We start from the raw sequence: 20,998 nt of genomic DNA, 5'->3' as shown, positions 1-20,998 counted from the left end.
ACAAAATCATGTTTGAAACCTTAATGCGGTTAAATACCTGCTTTCAGGCGCTATGTTCTGGCAGGAATAGCCATTTGAAATGACCAATGTTGGTTTTTGCGCACTATGTTGTTCATTAGTGCTGCATTGTGTGAATTTTGTGCTGCAAGTGTGCATGTATGACTGTTAAAATGTATCTAGTCTAAGACTAAGTGTTATGAATGGTCTGGTTTCGTACTGGAAACGAAGGATTGTTCATTGGTGAGATTAAAGGCTTGATAATGGCTTGATATTCTACTGTTAGAATTTCTTTAACAGGGCATTTAGCTTCATGCTTAATAGAGTATTGTGGTTGCATTTGTGGGCTGGACCTTTTAGGTATCGTGATACGGTGAACCTTGACCACAGCCTACATGGTTGTGTTATAATTCTGGTGCTTGTGCAAGGGCACACTCCGTGGCATATGCTTCTTTAACAGCTTTGGGATCGAGGACATTGAAAGATGGTATTATTATATCGTCCCCTTGTGGGACTATCCAAACAAACTCAGGTGGCCAATCCCTCCCAGACAGAGAATGCCATAGGTAAGCATTAAAGTTTCCCAAAAAATGACTTTAATGGTACCAGGTAATCACCCTGATGTTGGATGTCCAGTTATAGAATCTATCTGGAGAGCTAACCCGCTGATCTAGTATTTCCACTATTAAAGTCATTAATTGCTCTCACCACCAGAAACTGTTGAAGCGTCTGGCAAACTATTGTGACCTCTGTTAGCAGTGTCAGTGCCCATTCCTTCTTCCGAAGCAGCGTCCTCAATATGTGTGGCATATTTAACGGAAATTCCAGCCACTTTCTTCTTTCTGAGTTGAGACTTTTGGTGTGGAAGTTTCTCTTCCTTTTTTATGATGGCGGAGAAGCATTAGGAGTCCTTTCTCAGCTTCACATACTCTTCTGATCAGCGCTCTGATCGTACTCCTTGCTCCAACCGTTTGTCGGGTGTATCCTGAAAGGAACGAGAAGGATGTGTATCGGTATACTGATACCTATCAGTTATTTAAGTGTTTCACGGTTGTGCAGATCATAACGTTTTTCAGTGGGTTCCAGTTGGGGAACCTTAGTTTTTTCTTTATTTTTTTGTTTATCCCAGTTCTTTTAATAGACTCGGGTGCCTTTTTCGAGTTATCCTGTCCAGAATTACCATTAAGTTGTGTTGTTTTTGGTCTGGCTCCCAAATTATCCCAACCTATAAATGTATTGGTTTCAGCAATAATGTTTTGTAGTTTGTGCTCCAGGTCCACTAAAGGAACTTGCACGAGGTGTTGCAGTACTGCCAAAGCTCCTGTTTTCCCTTTTATGTTAATTAACATGATTGTGGCTACTGTGGCATAGATTCATCCCCAAACCCAGGGCAGGGCCAGCCACATATTCATTTTTAATCTCTTTTAGCACTTCAGACAAAACAACTATAGATGGTGTACCATGTGTTATGGTACGTATTACAGAAACAATTGTGCCCCAAGTGACACATTCTTCAACCGGCAGAACCATCCCTAGTTGTGGACACAGTGTGAAAATTCTATACTTATCTTGGGGTCCCGTATAGGAAAATACTGCTTCAAGCTGCTTTGTTCTTTGTGCAGTCCAGAACCGAATTACTTCTTTTTGGTGTGTACTTTTCCCATAATCACATTTATGGTAACTGAATTAATCGCAGGCACAACTATATGTGATTGCACATCTTGAACAGCCCTTACTGGAGTTGCTGTTATTGTTCACTTTACAAACAGTGTTAAATGTCTGACATTCTAACTGTGTAAAGAGCACGGAGCTCTACTAAAGTGAGTGGTGTTAATGTTGAATACGGTGTATAGCTAGCTAGGACTGGCCAGGTCGCTCCATCATTACTGAGGGGACCCAGTCTTACATTGTCTAGCACATGTGATAGGGCGGTTTGGAATCAATTTGTATGTTCCTGAAATGTCAATGGTATTTCTGAATCTTCGTAGGCTCAGTATTGGCCAGATATTGCAGCTGCTGTGTATGTATGAAATATTTGTGTGTTCTCATCAACTGCAGAAAAAGTGACCCATGAATAGAGTTCCTCTGTTTTGTATGCTTTGTGGGCCTCTACCACTGAGGTATTACCTCCCCTATAAGAGGAAGCCCTTGGTGTTGTAAAATCTGTGTTACTGCATATCTGCAATTGAGTAAAATAACCACTGATGGTTGTGCTATATTTTAATGAATGGAGTTCAAAGGGGAAACCAGTAGTGGGGTGAACTTTTTAAAAGTTCAAGCTTGAAAAACCTACAGACAAAAACAGGGGTACCATTTTAGCTGAAAATGAGTAATCCCTAATACAACGGATGTCGCCATATAAGGTGACCAGGGGCTTTGGGCCTAAGTAAGAAGTACTCAGGAGACCCGTTAAAAGGTACCTGACCTAGAACGTTGGTGGTGCCATTCCATGCTGTTTCAACAAATCAAGTAGGACTATGTATCTGGACAACATAAACGTCCGAATATGGGGACTCAGTCCACTCATATTATCAGAGCGTGTTGGCCCAATTACTAGCTTGCTCACAGTGCCCCATCTGGACCCCTAATCTTACAGGGTACTGATGGGTCTGCCACCTCAGAACATGACCACTCTAATTTCCGAAGGAAATTGTGGAAACAAATTAACCCTTCAGTTATTACTTTGGCATGTCCAAAGGAAGTCACAAGAAATATACGAATCGGCATTTCAAACATTTATTGAAGCAATTGTTTTCTTGTGTAAAAAATATGAGCTGCAATGATTAGCAAAAGGAAACAAAGCATTTTAACCAGCATTACAAGAATAATGAAAAAGATAAACAGTACATTATGATGTTACAGTGATTATATGAATATATGAGATAATATATCATACTCCTGTTCCTACTTAAAACTACCTACTCTTTTGAGAGCATAGTCCGAGTACTCTCTGCCAGATCTCTTGGGACAACCATCCTCCCCATATCTGTGTAAGATGCACCAGTTTGCCAGTATGGTGTTGAACAGGCTGCTGTCTGTTGCAGGATAGGGTTTAGAGTCAGCAGGGCTGCATCTCGGTCACAGGCAGGCATTCCACCATAATCCGTAGACGTTCTCCTCTGATTAATGTAACTCAGACGTGGTTTATATAATTGTAGCCCTGTTTCGATCGCACGGTGTCAGAGGTGCAACGCTGGTATAATTGTTTGCTTGTTCAGAGTTGTCTCCAACCGGACAGCCAAAGCAAGATCAACGTGCTCAGTGTTCCTTAGCCTTTGACACAGTGTACAAATGTCATGATAAAATGCTCATGAATAAATATGCTTCAAGCATAATACTTTCTAAGTATGTTGTCATGTACATGCAGACCATGAAAAAAGTCACAGTCTGAAAAGATGTCAAGTTTAAACGTGTAGTTCAAATCGGAGGCCTTTGTGCACAGGCCCTGTTGAACCTTACAACACTAACGGAGCACCTCAAACACCATTTCACAAAGGTTGTACATAGTTGCCAGGATGCCTCCAGGAATTTATTATAGGACTAAACCACTCTGATTCAATAGCCAGGATCATGGGGTCCTCTTGTTCTGTGCACACATGCATGGCTGCAATGGACTGCTTTATTTGGGGATGTCCATACCACATTAATGGACACACTCTTAAAAGGGGAGAGTCCCTTTGGAGACAAGACAGATGCAGACCAGTCTTTGGGTGTTCAGTCTCCTGCAAAAGACTTCAAACAGTTTCAGATGTTTTGGGGCTTCTCTAAGGGGTTCACTTTGAGCAGTTCCAAGACTCCCATCCCTTTCAACAACAGCAGCAAAGCCTATCGAAGATATAGTATGAAGGCAGAGGCAAAGGAAGAGGACATCAGACCCACAACCCTCGTCCTCTTTTCCTTTCCCTCTCCAGCACCACCCAGAAAACTGCGTTTGCTTCCCCTTGAAGTACAGCCCAATGAAGAATGAGCATACTCCTTCCTGTTGGGCTAGAAGGCCATCACATCAGCTCAGTGGATCCTTCATATTGTAAAAAGAGGGTATGGCCTACCCTCCCTACATCCCATCCCAATCGGTCAGAGAACCACCAACAAATACTACAGTAGAAGGTGGCATCCTTGTTGCAGAAATGACTGGTGGAAACTGGGCAGTGGTGCCTTTTTCTGTACTTCATGGGTCCAAATAAAGATGGCGTTTTTGTCCAATCCTAAAATTCAGGATCTTGACATTTTACCTGCTCCAGGATAAATTGAAGATGCTTCCCTGGCTTTGGTTCTTCTCGCTCTATTGAAGACTGGATGGTATGTCTCAACATGCAGGCCAAGTATTTCCACTTATTGATACTGCAGGTGTATAAGAAATTCGTGGTAGGGTCCCCAGACTACCAGTTTGTGTTCCTACCTTTCAGATTGACAACTCAAATCTTCACAGAGGTGATGGCAGGGTTTGCAACATATTTCAGTGTGTAGGGCCATCTCTGTATTCCTGTACCTAAATGACTGGCTACTCAAAGCCGGCTTGTCACTGATGGTGTCACATTCCTTGCAGATGACAACATCCCTGCCGTTTGATTTGGATTTTTCCATCAACCTGCCCAATTCTCACCTAGAGCCCTCTCAGCACCTCTTGTTCATAAGAGCAATACTAGATTTGACATTACTTTGAGCTTTCCATCCTCCACAGAGGATGCTAGACATTTGGGATGTGGTTCTGATGTTTCAGGAGTAAACTCTGATTCCAGTCTTGACAGATCACGGTCTGCTGGGTCTGCTAGCTTCTTTCATCCTTCTAGTCATGCATTCGCACTGGCACATAACGGTTCTCCATTGGTGCTTCCAGAGGCATGGTTCCAACATTAATCTTTCAAGCTCATTTTGGTGTCCTAAGACCCTTCATCCTAATTGTAGGCTGCTATTCACATTAGCCTTGCAAAATGAGCGAATCACCCGGTTGAGGCTCTGCTACTGGATAACCTTGATTCGTCACTTCACATTTGAGTGTGCTGTTTTCTCTTAAAACTCCTCGGATTACAGAAATCTTTTTTTTATTGTTTGGCTGTCCTCTTTGGATGCATATCTAAATCCTGTAGTACCCCACTTCGCATAGAGAATCTCCAGAGAGTAGAGGCCTTTACCATGCCCCAGTTTGTGTAACCCCAAGCTGTATGAATAGGCAGTCACTCAACTGTACTCTTTTGTAGAGACCCTAATGCCCAGAACTGCTTAAGGTCTCCGCGGGCACCAGCTGTTTCCCCTACAGTCTCTGTCTTTATGGAAGAGGAGAAGCAAGCTTCTCTGGTTTACCATTCGCCAACCTTCACTGCACACCTCCCAACCCATCCCCCTTCTTTGGGTCTGGCCAGCTTTATAGACTTCAGGACATCAGTCTTCCAGAGCTCCACCTGACTAGAGTTTTCACCTTAGAGTCTCTGAACGTGTACAAGTGGCATCTTAAAACTCTGGATGGGACTGGGCATTAGTACCATCTTAAGACGTTTTGGGGCCTCGGGCGAGATATATTTTGAGGGCCCTGTTCGTAACAACTTTGAATTTTATTACCGATTTTCTGATAATTCAAGCTTGCATGACACCAAACAGTATTGACTTATGCCTTAACTTCACATAAAACAGCTGAAATATGTCTTGTATGGGGCCCAAAATCCTTAAAATGGGTAGAGAGAGACGGAGTCTGAGCCAGAGAAAGGAAGAGAGAGGTTATTTATAGATAAATCATTAAAAGTGAGTGAGAAGAGGGGAGGAGCCAAGCTCGCGATCGTAATGGTCGCTTCGTAGCTCGGCTCCGTCAGCCATCCGGCCTGCAACACATATCCTGCTTCATATCCTGCCCCAAGACGACACACTCGATCGGATAAAGATGCGTGAATTATTGCTCGTACTCACCGTTTGACCTGGAGGCTCCTGCGTGCAGTGATTCCGAAGTTCTGCCCCCGGAGAGAACGGGGCCTCCATGGAGTCGGGACCGGGGCCTCGCCTACTGAACTCAGCCCGGCGGTGGTGTTGATGATAGCCCCGGCCGAGAGAGGTGCCTGGCAGCGAAGGGCCGTTGTGCGAGTAACCCGGTGGATCCGGCCCGGGCCAGCCGAGGCGGCAGTGGTGCTGGTGCGGGGTGCGGCGCTCCGAGGACTAATCGTGTGAGGGGATGCCCCCCGCCACTGTCCCGTCCATCCATCCTGGAGCCATGCGCCCGGACTCTGTTCGTAGACTGCGCAGGTGTTAGTGCGGCGGACCCCCGACTTTGGCGGCTCTCCTTTCTGCACCAAGGCTGCCATTAGCGGGGTCCCCCCCCTTCATTTTTTTTTTCCTTTGTGTGCCGGAGGGGATCCGCATCTGTGTGCCGGCTTCGAGAGCCGTAGAGTGTGGTGTCGCGGCTGGAACTACAAAATGGCGGCCGACGACCGGGGCTATGGATATCCCCAAATCGGTGGACCTGAGATGTTGGACGGCACGGAGACCTTGCTGTGTGAGCATGAGCCTACTATCGGTGATGTTATCAACGCCTTGCGATCCCTGCACGCGGCCTTGATCCCTGGTGCCCCGGGGGGACCTGTGCGGTCCGCCGCCATCTTGGATGGACGGCTATTCACGGTACCCTCTTGTTTCAATGGAGCCGCTACCTCTCCCCCCCTGGTCGTGGCGAAGATTACTGTCGCCGCTCATCGACAGGTCTGCAATCCGGTGGCATTGGAACCTTCGGTGACTCACTGTTTGGAGTTTGGAGACTTGGACCCCGGGACCTGGCCTGTTCCTGTCCGAGCACCCAGTGGACATGGTGGACTGTTGTCTATCACTGCTTCGGTGGGGTCGTTGTCCTGTGCTGCGGGGGAGCTCCGGTTTTTTCAGATGGCAAGACTGAACTCCTGTGTTCTGTGGCTCGGGTTACTTTTCCTGAGACACTTGAATTATATACCCGGACTTCTGTTCTCTTGTCTGTTGATGGACCTCCCTGATCTACACCTTTGTCTAATATCTTTTCATTCGAGTGCTTTCTTCATACTGAGTTGCCTATTTCCTGCTGCTATGTGGTGGGTGGTGGTGGTCACTAAGACAGGCCTGGGGTGAGGCAATTTATTCCTGATGGTCCGTCGGGGTACAGCCTAGCGGCGGACCGGCCCGTACTCATGGCGTTGTGGGTGACCCCCTAGTGTGTTTTACGATTCTCGAGAATGTGTCGCTCTGGTTTTAAAATATTACCTTTGTATGGCTGGGCAGAGGGTTGGGGCCGAACGCATTTTTATTGATCCTTTACTCCCCCCTCCTATTTCCTTCTTGTCTTTATGCTTTTTGTTTTCGTCTTCATTCCTTTTTCCTTTGTCTTTCCTACATTTCGGGTTCGGTTTAGGGCGACAGGCACGCTGCTGGGGGGGGTAGGCCGTAGCCTTCTGCAGGGGTGCTGGGTGGGATGGGTGGGTTGGGACTTGTTCGTTGTGTTATTTCTTAGTTCTATGGCCCTTTAGTGTCTCTTTATAGGGGTGCCGCGTCTGTACCTGTCTCCCATGGGCTATGTGGGTGGGGCTTGCATACCCGCTGCTTCCTCTATGGGGCTCTGCTGCATTTTGAACGCGACTCTCACGCCCTCCTTATTACTGATGTTTCCAATCCTTATATGTTTCTGCTGTGGGGTACTGGTATCAGCGCGGTGTTCTTCCCCTTCAGTTCTGTTTTTCCTCTTTTTATTTCCTTTCCTTTAGGTCAATATGGCGGGTTAGTTTTTCCTTTACGGTGTCAATATTCCGGTTCCTGTTTTGTCTCTAATATGCTAATGGGTGGTGGTCGGAATGAGACGAGTGAAACTGATTATGGCTTTGATTTACTGATATTTGCTCTTACACTGATGTGCGTTGCTACACTATTCTCCCACATTGTCACCCTTTGGCTTTAGTGTTGTCAATGAATCGCTCTGGGAACCCGGTAACGCCTTGTGTTGTAGTCGAACCTGCGGTATTCCTTTTTGTATTATTATAAAATAACCTTCATTGTTCTTTTTGCTGGCCGTCTGTGTTTTCCCCCCTTTTTTGATGCCGTAATGATTGCGATTTACTGTGTTTTATGCCCTACACTGTCATCCTGGATTTATTGCTTGCCCTCTCGTATTAGTGGCCAGCCTGACTGGTTGTAGGCCCGTATTTGTATATCCTTTTTGTCCAAATAAAGGTTTTAAAAAAAAAAAAAAAAGTGAGTGTTAGACGGGGACCCGGAGGGTCGGCCGAGTACTGGGGGAGAGGCCTCCGATGAGGGCCGTCTCCGGCGATCGTACAGACGAGTCACTTCCCCCCCACAGACAGACACCACACAAGGATGAGAATAACACTCTTTATATAGGGTTCTTGTGGCAAGGTTATCAGCGATACAGGAGATTCAGGACTCGAGGGTCCCCTCAATTCTAGTCTCTGTAGGGAAAGGGGGTAGCGGGACAGTCTTGGTACCGGATCGGTACAGGGGGTGGCAAGAGGGAAGCTCACAATCCTCGAGCTTAAGAGTCTGCAAGGTCGGGCCGCGGCAGCGCCTGCCGGCTAGGATGAAGGTCTACAACGAAGGGGCCGCGGCTGCGCCAGCAGGCCAAGGCGATGGTTCAAGCTGCAGAAGGCCGCGGCAGCGCCAGCAGGCCAAGATGATGGTTCACGTTGCAAAGGGCCGCGGCAGCGCCAGCAGGCCAAGATGACGGTTCACGTTGCAGAGGGGCCGCGGCAGCGCCAGCAGGCCAAGATGACGGTTCACGTTGCAGAGGGGCCGCGGCAGCGCCAGCAGGCCATGAGGATGGTTTCACGAGGCGGAGGGCCGCGGCAGCGCCAGCAGGCCAAGACGAAGGGTTCACAGGGCAGGGCTGCGGCAGCGCCAGCAGTCCGTCAAGGATGAGTTCTTCTCGGTGTCTCTCGACTCCAGGATACAGCTGCCTTCCTGGTCTGGAGCTGCCCCAGTTATAGGTCTGGTCCCCTTTGATGTCCGGACCCTCGCGCCTGGAGGTCGGGAGGTCCAGGATGAGGGAGTCCAGACACCCAGCAGGGGGGTGGAGCCAGCGCCCAGGGCGGCCGGGGGTGATCGACACCTGGCGGAGGAGAGCCGTTGACGACTCCTTCTTCCATTGACCTGCCAAGGGGTCTCTTTACCTCCTGGGGGGATCGATGTCGGGGCCTGGCCAGGCCCAGGGTTGGGGTCGGGTCGAGGCCACGCGGCCTCGTGCTGGAGTGTCCAAAGATGGCGGCTGGGCCGGGGCCACGGTGCTGACGGGGACCAGGGCCAGCCGGTACTGGAGGGTTCAGGAGCTGGAGTCCCGTTGTGGACGGGTTGTGGGTTGCCTCGGGGGGTTGCCGGGGTGGCTCTTGCTGGTGTTTCAGGGAGAGCCGGGGTCCGGGCCCCGTCGTGCGGAGGGGGGACGGCCCGGCCACGAGGCCTGTCCAACAGTGAGTGAGAAAATTAGAAAGATTGCTTTACCAGGTGTACCTTCGGAGTTGGGAGCCCTGGCCAATTGTACACGTTGCCCATGTCTGAAAACGTCTCCTCTCAATTTCTGTAGTCACGCAAGCCAATTGCAAGTTCCAGAATTTTGATGCTGAAGTACAACAGATCCAGGCAACCTTGCTCGACCTTCGGACTTATTTGAGGCCCGCAGTATGGAGCTGCAGTAGAGCTCCGAGGGCTAATGTGTGCTTGAAAACTAAGCTAGCTCTGACTACCAACTTTAAATGTAAAAAAACACAAAAAAGAGAATTAATAAAAAATAGTTGCCAATAATTCAGTGTTTTGTTTTTTACTATATATATATATATATATATATATATATATATATATATATATATATATATATATATATATATATATATATATATATATATTTATATATATATATATATATATTATTTTTTTTTTTTTTATTATTATTAATTTTTTTTATGCATTGGACGAAATGACGTAAACAGGCAAAGAAAAAACGAACCTGAAGTAACTCTCAGACTCCCTTGTATGATCTCATAATACACACTACTTTTGGGATTTTGTTCATTTCAAAGCTGTAGTGTGACCTCTGTAAATTATTTCTGTTGTAGATGGTAAAAATGTACTTATAAATTCATACATTTGTAAGAAAGAGTTTAAAATTGCTTATAGAATTAAAGGTAGAGGCACTTGCAGCACCAGAAATACCTGGCTCATAGTAAACATCATAGCTCTCTTTCAGCCTCCACCTACTAAGCTTTACTTTGCTAGATATGTGTGATTTTGATTTGTAGTACTATTTTGTATGCCAAGCATGCATGAAATGAATGAACGGTGTAGTCCAAATATGATGCTTACTGAACAATGTGATGACTGTAAGTGACCATTAACATGAATGTGTTCATTGTTGTCCCCTTTGTTTTAACAGCTTGTGTACAGTGGATACAGTAAAGAAACACTGAAACAGAGAGAGCTACAACTGAGCGTTCTCAGTGCTGAGTCGCTAAGAGAAAACTTTTTCCTTGGGGGAATAACATTATCTTTAAAAGATTTCAACTTGAACATAGAAACTGTTAACTGGTACAAGCTGACTGCTGTACCCTATCTGTAAGATCATTTACATCTTAAATGAAAGGCAGAAGAGTGAAAGAACTGATTTTTTTTATGGAAAGTAGAAAATGTTCTAAATTAAAATTCCTGCACATTTCAATAACTATGCAGAAAATCAGGTTGACCAACCAACAGAAACTGCAGAAGATGAAGTTTACGGCAGCATTGTCTTCTCTGCTTTTCTGCATTCCAAGCCGTCATTCAGAATTTTGGTGTCGAATGGAATAGATTGTTAAAAAGCACTTGTAGTGGAAGTTGAAAACTTTCCACAGACTTTTCAAAGTAGCCACTTCTTTGTACAGTTGTACTGTAAGAGTTGAACAAGCAAATGTGTGTCTTCCATTACTTCATGGCCATACAGCTTACCAGCATCGGCTGTTAGTTTTTCATACTGCTGCAGTTGAATGTGAACAACTGCTAAATGTAAAACTGACAGAGGCGCAGAATGCCCACTGCTGTTGGATAATGGCACTTTCACCACTTGTTTGTGAATGGGAATATTGGTTTCGTAAGCATTATCAGCAGTATCTAGTATTATCAAAAACAGCTAATGTCTTCATTTTTACACCTTTTGACCAATCTCTTTCTACCAGTAAACGTTGGATAGCAAACACTTTTTCATTCAATATGTCGTCTGACTAATAACACATTCTTAGTTCCTTTAACATTTGGCTTTATTATTATGTATTGTAACACTATTGGTTAGGTAATTAGATTTTCTTTGAGGACACAAATATAGTTTTTGAGAAGTATTGTAAATGTTTAGCCAACATTGATGGCTATCTGCTTTGGCTACTTCTTTTTTCAAGGTCCAAAAAAGTGCATGCCTCACCATTGTTAAACTCTCCAACTTTTCCACAATGTAAATTGTGAATTTACAAAGCTGGATGAGTAAAACATCATCTTAGGTGCTAATTCCCTAAGTGGATGGAACTCTACACAGTAGGAGATTAATCTCGTAAATGAGGCACCTGTTTACCCAGGTCCTAGTTTGTTTCATCCATTTATTGTTGTTGCAAGACAAAGGGCACATGTCAGCATGCATACTTAAGAGTCTCAGGACAGAACTGATGTTTTGTTGCAGTACAATCTGCTGTCACAGAACTGTGAATAAGCTGCTGTGCATTTTGTACCAGTCTACTTTCTTTATATTTGTTAGTACAAGTACTCGCATTGCTGCCGAAGTTTTCTCTGTGAATAGTTCTCTTCGTCATTTAGCACATATTGGGTGGGTTAATTGATGTATTCTACAAACATCCACTTACTCGTTAAGCACAGTAAAGATTAAGGATCAATATTTTTTTGTTCTACTTTAAAAAATTGCTTCAGTTCATTTAACTCTCATTGGAGAGTAATATCGATCATCCAATTCCATTAAGTTTGTTTCATTTACATGTGGTTCATTAGTTGTTAAATTGCTTCATAAACATGAGGTTATCATTTTGCACAAATTATGTTTTAGCTGAAGAGCAATTTATAGACAAACTACACTTGAAAATCCTCTAGTGCCTGTGAAAGTATATATGTGTCTTTATCATGGACATTCTTTACATAATAGCCAAGAGTGTAGTTTTTAATGTTAGTACTGAGCTACAGCAATAGGGACAAAATTAGAGCAAAGCTAAACGCCATTAACAAATTACTTGTTTGCTCTACAAACCACATAATTCTTTATATAAATTGTTAATAGTACCCTAGTAAATAATTGTATCTAGCCCCATTTTTTTTGTTTACTTTGTTATCATGTTAATTCTGAGTTCTTTGTCTCCTGAATTTCTGTTTCCCTGCTTACTCAGATTTTGAGACTTTTTTCCATTCCATCAGTGTCTTGTAATTTATTTCGACCTAAACACAAAACTGCTTTGTAAAACCACCATTAGTTAGAATGTTGTTAACTTTATTTACTGTATTTTTACAGTCTGAAATATTACAGCACACATTACTAAAGCACACTACATTCAAATTAATAATTAAGAGACATTATTTGTGTAAGTAATTAATGTTACAAAACGTTTTTGGTCACTGGTATTAACCTAGTGATTTCAGAATTTGGCATATACAAAAATTAAGTGTTCATTTCAGTCAGTGCCTTTTCCATGCCCCCTTTGTAGGACATAGTGGCAGTGTCACTGAATTTCACTCTTAAACGGGTATTTCTCATTTTTATATAAGAAATACTCAATCATAAACCTTTTAAGAATGGGCTGGCGCAAGAACACATACTATTCAGTGTGTTATAGGGAACTGTGTCAAAATACAGGATGAATCTTAAACGGTGCAAAGGTTGGAGTTCCATTTAGCATGAAAAGTTAGAAAACCTTTTTTAATGAGATTCTTTAACGCTTTTCAATTAACAGATTCAAGAAAAGGGAAATGTGTAAAGAAATAGGCTTTCTGTCTAAGTGTAATGATGTATATGGAGTCCATCCGAAGACTGTTTAAAAGAATGAAGGGAAATAGAAACAAGTGTAGGTAACCTCTCAACCCCCTCCTTCCATCTGCTAACTGGACATTTGAAGAAATATGTATTTATATCCCTTTAGGCAGCAGTGATAATCTACTAGTCATGAGTTTTCTTGCATGTGTTTTGTGTACCACTAATCATGTATGTAACTAGTCACTTTTATTGGCAAATTTGCCCGTTAACAATTTACACTTCTGCCTCCAGATTTGCAAAGCTATTTTCACCACGAACCACTAGATCACAAAATAATGTATTATCTGCAGAGGGAACAGCAGCTTAAAAAAAAGGTGTAGGTATTCTTTCCAACTAAACATTGGAGGCTCTTTGATTCTGAATGGAACGTGTGCAGATATTTTCCATTTCTCCCACTGTATTCAAAGAGATGTGTGCACACTGTACCAAATAAATACACAGTGACATTATATCTTTAAACAGAATTGGTCCAACACTGGCGATTATAAATAATAGCTGCCTTAATTCTTAACTGCCATGAACAGGTTTATGAATTTGTATTATATTATTTTAGTATTATCATCTCTATATAAGTACTTGATTTTTTTAAGGTAGTCCTAATTGAGAAATATGGTGTACAAACATGAAACCTTTACATGTTATTTTTAAAGCTCCATTTTGAGTGGTAAGATCACTGCCCCAAACCCAATTCTTGGCTGTTTCCACCAAGCTCATGCTTTTCTCCTATTAAAACCCCTGGTATTCCAGCTCCAATAACTCAGCTGCTTCATATTATTCTCCCAATTTTGTAAAGGGAAAATAACGCATTCCAAATTTGCGTGGTCGAGTGGTTAATAGAGATTATATGTTGGGAAATGATGAGCCTATAAGGTGAGGCTTAAATGCCAGTATATTGGGACACAATGCAAGTAGTACTCATAGCCTGTCTAGAAAAAACTTCTCACACTCATAAGTACAGATAAAATTCTCACTCTTCCTACCAAAGTAACTAAGTACCCTTTAGGCTACTCCTTTCACTGATGTTATTGAATATTTGAAAGCAATTAATGCATGTTAGTATACATTTAAAGTAGATACTCATGCTTACTATGTATTCTACTATATATTTAATGTTTTCAATTTCCTGTATAGTAAGGGCATAATTAGTGAATTAATCTCAATGAATTCTAATCAAGTACAAGTGAAATTGGAGGTGAAATATTTAACTGCGCATATAGATCTGTTTCTTTACCACATTTGTCTTCTTACACCTTTTTATGTTCCCAAGTATAAATGTATCCACATTTTATGCAGTTTGCAATATGGATTAGAATGTGATCTGTACTTCTCTATCTTTGTAAAGTTAACGATTTTGCCCTTCTTCAACAGCAGATCCTTGTATCGATCACTGTCAGCACAGAACTTTGCACTGAATAATTTGTCACTGTGTTTTATAATATACAGGTATGGCTTGTAGAAGCTTTTTCAGTTAATACGTTCGGGAACCCCACTTTTATTAAATTTGTATTTAGACTTTTGTTTAGAAGTTTCATTTGAGTATGTTGCCTTAAAGTGTGTTGTATTTGTTCCTTCCGTATTTTCAAAACCAACAGTTTGTTCATGGTTTTTGCAATATACAGAGCAGAACATTGTTTTGGCTTCTGTAATTTGGACACTCTTTCTTCTGTTGATAGTCTCCTACTGTGACTAAATATTGTAAATGTTAAAAGATAATGAAATACCTTAGGAGCAAATATTTTTGCTTTGCATTGTCTATAGCCATTGGCTTTTATGAACCAAATATTGTTGATTGTAACATTTGTATCTAATAAAGATGTATAATATTTCCATGAAACCCTGTATGTATGTAATGGGTACATTGATTTTATATATGTCCCAGAATTATAATAAAATTCTATTCTCACAGAAGAGTTGTTTTTTGTTTTAAATTCAGTTAGCTGTCATCTTCCTGCATGTAATTATTTAGTGTTGTTGCCTGCACAAGTGGGCAGTAATGGCAGTTAATCACCCTTCCTTCCCAAGTATGGGCCACAATTAGGGGAAGGTTAATGAAAACTGCTGTTGATCTGCAAGTAATGTCACTAAGACTATTGACACGCTATAAAGGCCTGTCTCACAAGGTGCATTTCCTATAAACTGTGACCAGCTCTAGGGGGGAACAGATTCTCCTTTTTACGATGCATCTGTAGGCCATTTCTCCCCTAAGCTGGTTTAAAAAAATCTGTTCTGTGGCAGTTGGCCCTGATTTCTGATTGAATAAAGAATTGGAGCTGGCACGCCATATCTGTAAAACCCAGTGGATGTGTGGGTGCAAGGACATGTGGAAAGTTGGGACACTGTGATCATACACCTCTCTTAATGGGAGGGAACTGGCAACAATGGAATGATGCTTCAAGCCGTCAAAAGCAGTAGTTATAGCCTGTGTAAGCAGCGGTCTTCTTGGCTGTCCAACTCCGATAATTTCATACAGGGTGCTCATAGCTTCATTCTAATTTTTTTTTTTAAGTCCATAAGTGGAAATAAATGGTCAGTCTGTGTTGCATCTAACCTTATTTGAGTGTGCTTTAGATAGACAGCTAAAGGTATAGCTTTGCACAAGGTGGTAATCTGCAATCCTTGCAAGGATGATGCAAGCTATGGATTTGTGATTGCTGTGGCAGCTAGTCCAGCTTCCCCAACAAAAACCACTGGTTCACATTGAGGTACAAGTTCTGAAACACTTTCAGGAAGTATGGTACAGACAAAGCTCTGATCAAAGCACTTTCATGTTAATTGTTAACAAATGCAGGGGGCTCAAAGATGCCTTGTTCGTGATTTTAACCTTCCTGCTCAGTCAGTGGTGGGGATGACAGCCTCCCAGGAGGTAAAAGATGGATAAGGAGCCAATGGCCCTTGGCAGTTATGACCGGAAAATGTGCAATTCCAGTGGTCTCTCTTTGAGGCAGGTGAATCCTATTGCAATTAAAACCAACTATCGGTTTCACCTAAGGAACCTATTTTATAGGAATGACGCATTGTTACCCAAACACTTCCAAAAAGAGTGTGGGTGTGGTAACTTCAACGAGAAAGCTTAGCACAGGGAATTGTTACACTTTAAGAGTCTAGCTGCATTACAAATATTACTACTTTGTTTATTCTTTTTTTTCCTGTGTTGTGGCTGTTAATTGAGTAAAATATTAACCACATTTGAAATTACATTTTTATTTGTCTATTCTTTTTACCCAGCTTAAATGTTTATCTGTAGCGAAGAGATATATGTGCAACATACAATTCAACTTTCATCTAAAATGAGTTCTAAAATATAATTAATTATGACATAAAACAAATATTTATCATCACAAATATAGCTAAAGCCCAAATCTAGTTCTAAACATATATGCATGAGGTTAGGAAAGAACAAATTAATTAATACACAACTTCTGTTTCAAGCAGTTTATCTTTTCACAAGTCCAAATGGGCATTCCATAAATCACGCCATTTTTTATTTTGTAATTTGTTTTTATTAAAAAGTGTTGCAGAACACAAACATGTTGATGTATAATGGCCACAAAGAATACGGTTTCTCGGTTTTGAACATCTATCACTAATATTGGGCCTTTTGATTAGTCCACCATAGCCAGTTTGGAGTCTAGGGTACTTCTTCTCTCGTTCATTCATGTTTTCTCCCTCTCAGATAGGGTAATGTGCACAAAAAAATCAACCTGCAGTGCTATGGGGGTTTCAGGCTTTGAAGCAGAAATGTAAGTAAGGACCAGACTGGGGGAGAGAGTAGGAGGAATGAGTTATGTGGAGAATAAGTAAGACAGATTGGTAGTAGGTCAAAAAAAGGGAGACTATCTTAAGCCTGTGTTCCCTTGCAAGAATGGCGTACGGGTGTATTTGAAAGTGGTGTTTGGAAGAGATGGGGAGTGTTATTTTAGGAGAAGGGAAGGCAGCGGGTCAAGTGGAGAAGATGATTGGGGAGTTAATTATGGAAGAGGTGGGGGGCCAGTCTTGGTGATGGCTAAATTGTCAGTCTGAACCTCTTAAAAACAAACACAGTCCCTCTCACTAAGAAACTCAGACCTGTAGCTGCATGGTCACGCATGCTGTCAGCCCTGGGGTTGTTTAGGGTGACAAATGGGGTGTGCATCGTCCAGGGCTTAATTAACAAAACAAAAAAATTTAAGTGCCAGGTCCCTTATCGGAAGGTCCCTGCAGTTTCTTGCATCTCCAGTTGCCACTGTCCGCGTAGCCAATGACAGTACTAACATAACTAATACCCATCTCACTTTTACAAATGTGACAAATCTGACTTCTCCAGGCCACCAAACTCTATAAGAATGGCATTGATAGCAGATATTATTCATTGTCTGATAGAGATTTCTAGCTGTAAATTCCTTACCTTAAAATATTCCCCAGGCGTCAGACTGGATATGTGATGTGTGCGTTGCCTATATAGGCCCCACCTGAGCAAGCTGATGTCAGTTCTTTTCCTTCCGTGTTTTTTTGGGCAAAGCCTTTTTGAGATTTGTATCTCCTGGTGTGTCCCCTATAGAGCCAAATGGCTTTAAACCATGTGGTGCCTGTCACAGGCAGATGTCTGTCACAGACCCTCATTGGGTGTGCTTATGGTGTTTGGAGCGGGACTATGACTATGGGGGAGGTGTGGCGCCGCGGCCAGGGTGACTGATGCTGGAATCTGGGGATCACGGTACGATCCCCAGCGGCGTCGGCAGATTATCCCAGCACCATGTGACTCTGGGCAATAGCTTGCTTAATCTTCCCGACGGCCCCCAGCACCTGGAGACCCTTACCGGTGATTGTTCGCGCTTTACAAATGTGGATTATTATTATTAGTATTATTATGACTCCGAGAGCTGCGAGGACCACCACGTCACGAACCCGAAAGCGGGAATGGTCTCTCAAGCTCCTCGCTGCCTGGCATTGGACGACCCCTTGACGCTCTAGATCCCAGTCGGGTGAAAACTCCCAGCATCTCGCATGGAGCCACTCCCGACGTTCGTTGTCTTGATCCAAGTCGTTGGTTAAGTCTCACAAGAAGTCTAAAAAGGCAAAGCAGTCTTAGAATTCTCCGCACCAGTCCAAGTCATCTGATCTGGCGTGGAAGCGTCGGCACTCTAGGCCTCGCTCTGTGGTGGAGCCTGTCCTAGGGTCAGGTTTCATGGAGACAGAGCTAGCCCCACCCGACTCCAAAAGCTCTATGAGGCCATGCATCTCATATTTGGATGGCCCGACTCCTCCGGAGGTTCCATGGGCCCTACGGGTATGGGAGGGGCCCTTACTGGTTTTTAGCTAGCAGGTCAGCCCTCTGCACCAGTCAGGCCCATTATATCCAGTGCTAGATCCAGAGTGGCACTGCCTGCAAGACCGCAACCTTCCTCTGTGCCTGCTCCAGTACTGTCGTCCACTGACACCATGGCAGCACATGCCCCATTGCCATGCCCAACTACTACATGGAGCCGGATGGGCATTGTCTAATGCAGTCTCTGGCGCTGACCTGTACCATGCCTTTCAAGCCAGATCCTTTTTCCTTTGACAGGCCTAGAGAGGGTGACCTTTGGGAGGGATCAGAGGACCCTTATGGTTAACATCATCTCCTTGATGACACAGGTCAATTGGTACGAGGAACTGGAGAGTTTGGGCACCTCACTAGACACGGTTTTGTCTCTCCCCTACCATGGCTATGGAGGAGGGGGCCTCATTCAAAATGGTGGTGCGGAGGGTCGCAGTGGTCTTGGACATTCATATGCCCACAGTAGCAGTCAAGATAAACATCTTCGACAGAGGTGATACAGCCAGAAGTCGCCTCTTCTGAACCTTTACTCCCATTCAATGAAGCCCTCACAGATGTCTTCCCTTGGGCCTGGTCCAAGCCCTGCACAGGGGCTCTTGTGCACAGGACAGTTACCCACACCAGTGCCCCGCTCCTAGGAACCCCAGTTTCCTCACCACACCCCAGAGAGCTTGGTGGTCCAAGACTCCACTTCTTGAATCCATCCTGGTGTGTTCCCTACCACTCCGCCGCATAGGGAATCCACAACGCTGTATACCTTCGGTAAGAGGATTTTCTTTTCTGCCAGCCTAGCAATGTGGTCAGTAAACACTGCATGCCTTTTAGGCCTATACATCCACACTGTGTGTGATTTGAAGGCACAAGTGCTACCTGTTGTCCCTGAGGAGGCCTGGACCATGCCCTCCCAAGCTATTGCTGACTGTCAAGAAACAGCTAAGTTCACCATCTGATGTGGACTTGATACGACTGACTCGCTGGGCAGAGCTAATTCATCATCAGTAACAAAGATGCTACGCCTGCCTGAGAACCACTGGTTTCTCAAGGGAAGTCCAAGGTTCGCTCATGGACATGCCCTTTGATGGCTGTCACATCTTTGGTGAGAAGGCGGACTCAGCGCTGTAGCGCTTTAAGGACAGCAGAGGTAGAGCTAGGTCCTTGCGTCTATCCATGGCCCCTCACCCACCCCAGACCACTTTTCGCCCCTCCAGTGGCTACCTACTGCATCCCTTCCCACCCAGCCAACAAGGCAAATTGGCTTCCCAGCCTTTTTGTGGCTGTGATTCCCATAGACCATCTGAAACCACCAGCCACAGTTTGCGTCAGTCCACCATCCTACCGGCAGCTGCAGCCTCCAAACCACTTTAGTTTGCCCTTTCACCAGCACGGCCAACCATTGGGAGGAAGGCTACATCATCACCTGGCCCTCTGGCAGTTCATAACATCGGACAAGTGGGTTTTACAAATAGTCCAGAGGGGCTACTCTATCCCCTTTCTGGAGACTCGTTTGCCCATGCTGCCCTCTTATGACCTGCTGACGGGAGGACAATCTCTCCTTGCTCCGTCAGGAAGTGTCAGCTCTTTTTGCCAAAGGGGCCATAAAAAAAGGTGCTGGCATCAAAAGTAGGTTGAGGTTACTATTTCCACTACTTTCTGGTGCCCTAAAAGGACGGAGGCCTCTGTCCTATCCTAGACCTGCACCTCCTCCACTTCTTTCTGAAAAAGGAGGAATTCATGATGCTCACCTTAGCTCATGTCCGGTTTATCCTGGACTCTGGAGACTGGATGGTATTGTTGGACTTGCAGGACACATGCTTCCACATTCCTGTCCTGCTTGCTCACAGGTGCTATTTGAGGGTCATGGTGGGCCAAGAGGCCTTCCATTTTACTGTGCTCCCCTTTAGCCTCACCAGTGCCCCTCGGGTGTTCGCCAAAGTGATGGCAGTAGTTGCTGCACATCTGCGGAGGGCAGGGGGTTCCAGTCTTCCCCTACCTTGACCATTGGCTAATAAAGATGGTCCTAGGCAGTTGTTTCTCACCTCAAGACTCCAGCAGACCTCCTGTATTCATAGGGGTTCACTATCAATTAACTAAAGGCACCCCTGACAACCTCCCAGATGCTCCATTTAATCAGGGATGTTCTGGACACAGTGCAGTTTTGGGGCTATCCTCCTGAACGACGAGTCTAGGCTATTCAATCTGACACTGATGTTTAAGCCTTTTATCCTGGATTTCTGTGAGACTGACTCTGAGGCTGTTGGGCCTCCTGCATCCTTCTGGTGACACATGCCCATTGGCTTGTGAAGGCTCTGTAGTGGGACCTGAAATTCCAGTGGGAACAGAATCGGGGGAACCTGTCCCCCCTGGTCCACATCTCAGAGTGATCTGTAGTAGTGGCTAACGAACTGCGATTGGGTCAGTGGCAGACTCCTTTCCCTTCCCCAGCCAGACTGAAGTGACTGATGTTACTTCTGGTTTGGGGCAGCCATTTGGAAGAGGGGTATTTTAAGGGACTCTGGTCTTGGGTAGAGTCTAGGCTTGACATTCGCCTGTTGGAGCTCCAGGCGATCCGGTTGGCATTGAAAGCCTTTATTTCTTCTATCAAAGTAAGACTGGTACAGTGGTTCATGAACAACACCACCGCTATGTGGTACTGCAATAAACAGTGCAGGGTGTGTCTGCCTCTGAATCTGTCTGGAACTTTCGGGAATTTT

The 20,998-nt window shown here is 44.2% G+C and overlaps 1 protein-coding gene across 2 annotated transcripts in view; it reads left to right on the top strand.

Annotated features, from left to right (window-relative positions):
* Window positions 1–14,899, top strand: part of PIK3C2A (phosphatidylinositol-4-phosphate 3-kinase catalytic subunit type 2 alpha) — a 1,158,716-nt gene extending 1,143,817 nt beyond the window's left edge. For both annotated transcript variants that reach the window (XM_078681042.1, XM_078681043.1), the window contains one exon: window positions 10,373–14,899. In XM_078681042.1, coding sequence (XP_078537168.1) covers window positions 10,373–10,555 — 183 coding nt within the window. In that variant the 3' untranslated portion in view covers window positions 10,556–14,899. The remainder of the gene's footprint in view (window positions 1–10,372) is intronic.
* The last annotated feature ends 6,099 nt before the right edge of the window (window positions 14,900–20,998 follow it).

The sequence above is a fragment of the Lissotriton helveticus genome, chromosome 3_1 (genome assembly GCF_964261635.1).
Source record: "Lissotriton helveticus chromosome 3_1, aLisHel1.1, whole genome shotgun sequence".
Classification (NCBI taxonomy): domain Eukaryota; kingdom Metazoa; phylum Chordata; class Amphibia; order Caudata; family Salamandridae; genus Lissotriton; species Lissotriton helveticus.
The sequence above is the reverse complement of the archived record's forward strand: the minus strand, read 5'-3'. Positions and strand labels throughout refer to the sequence as shown.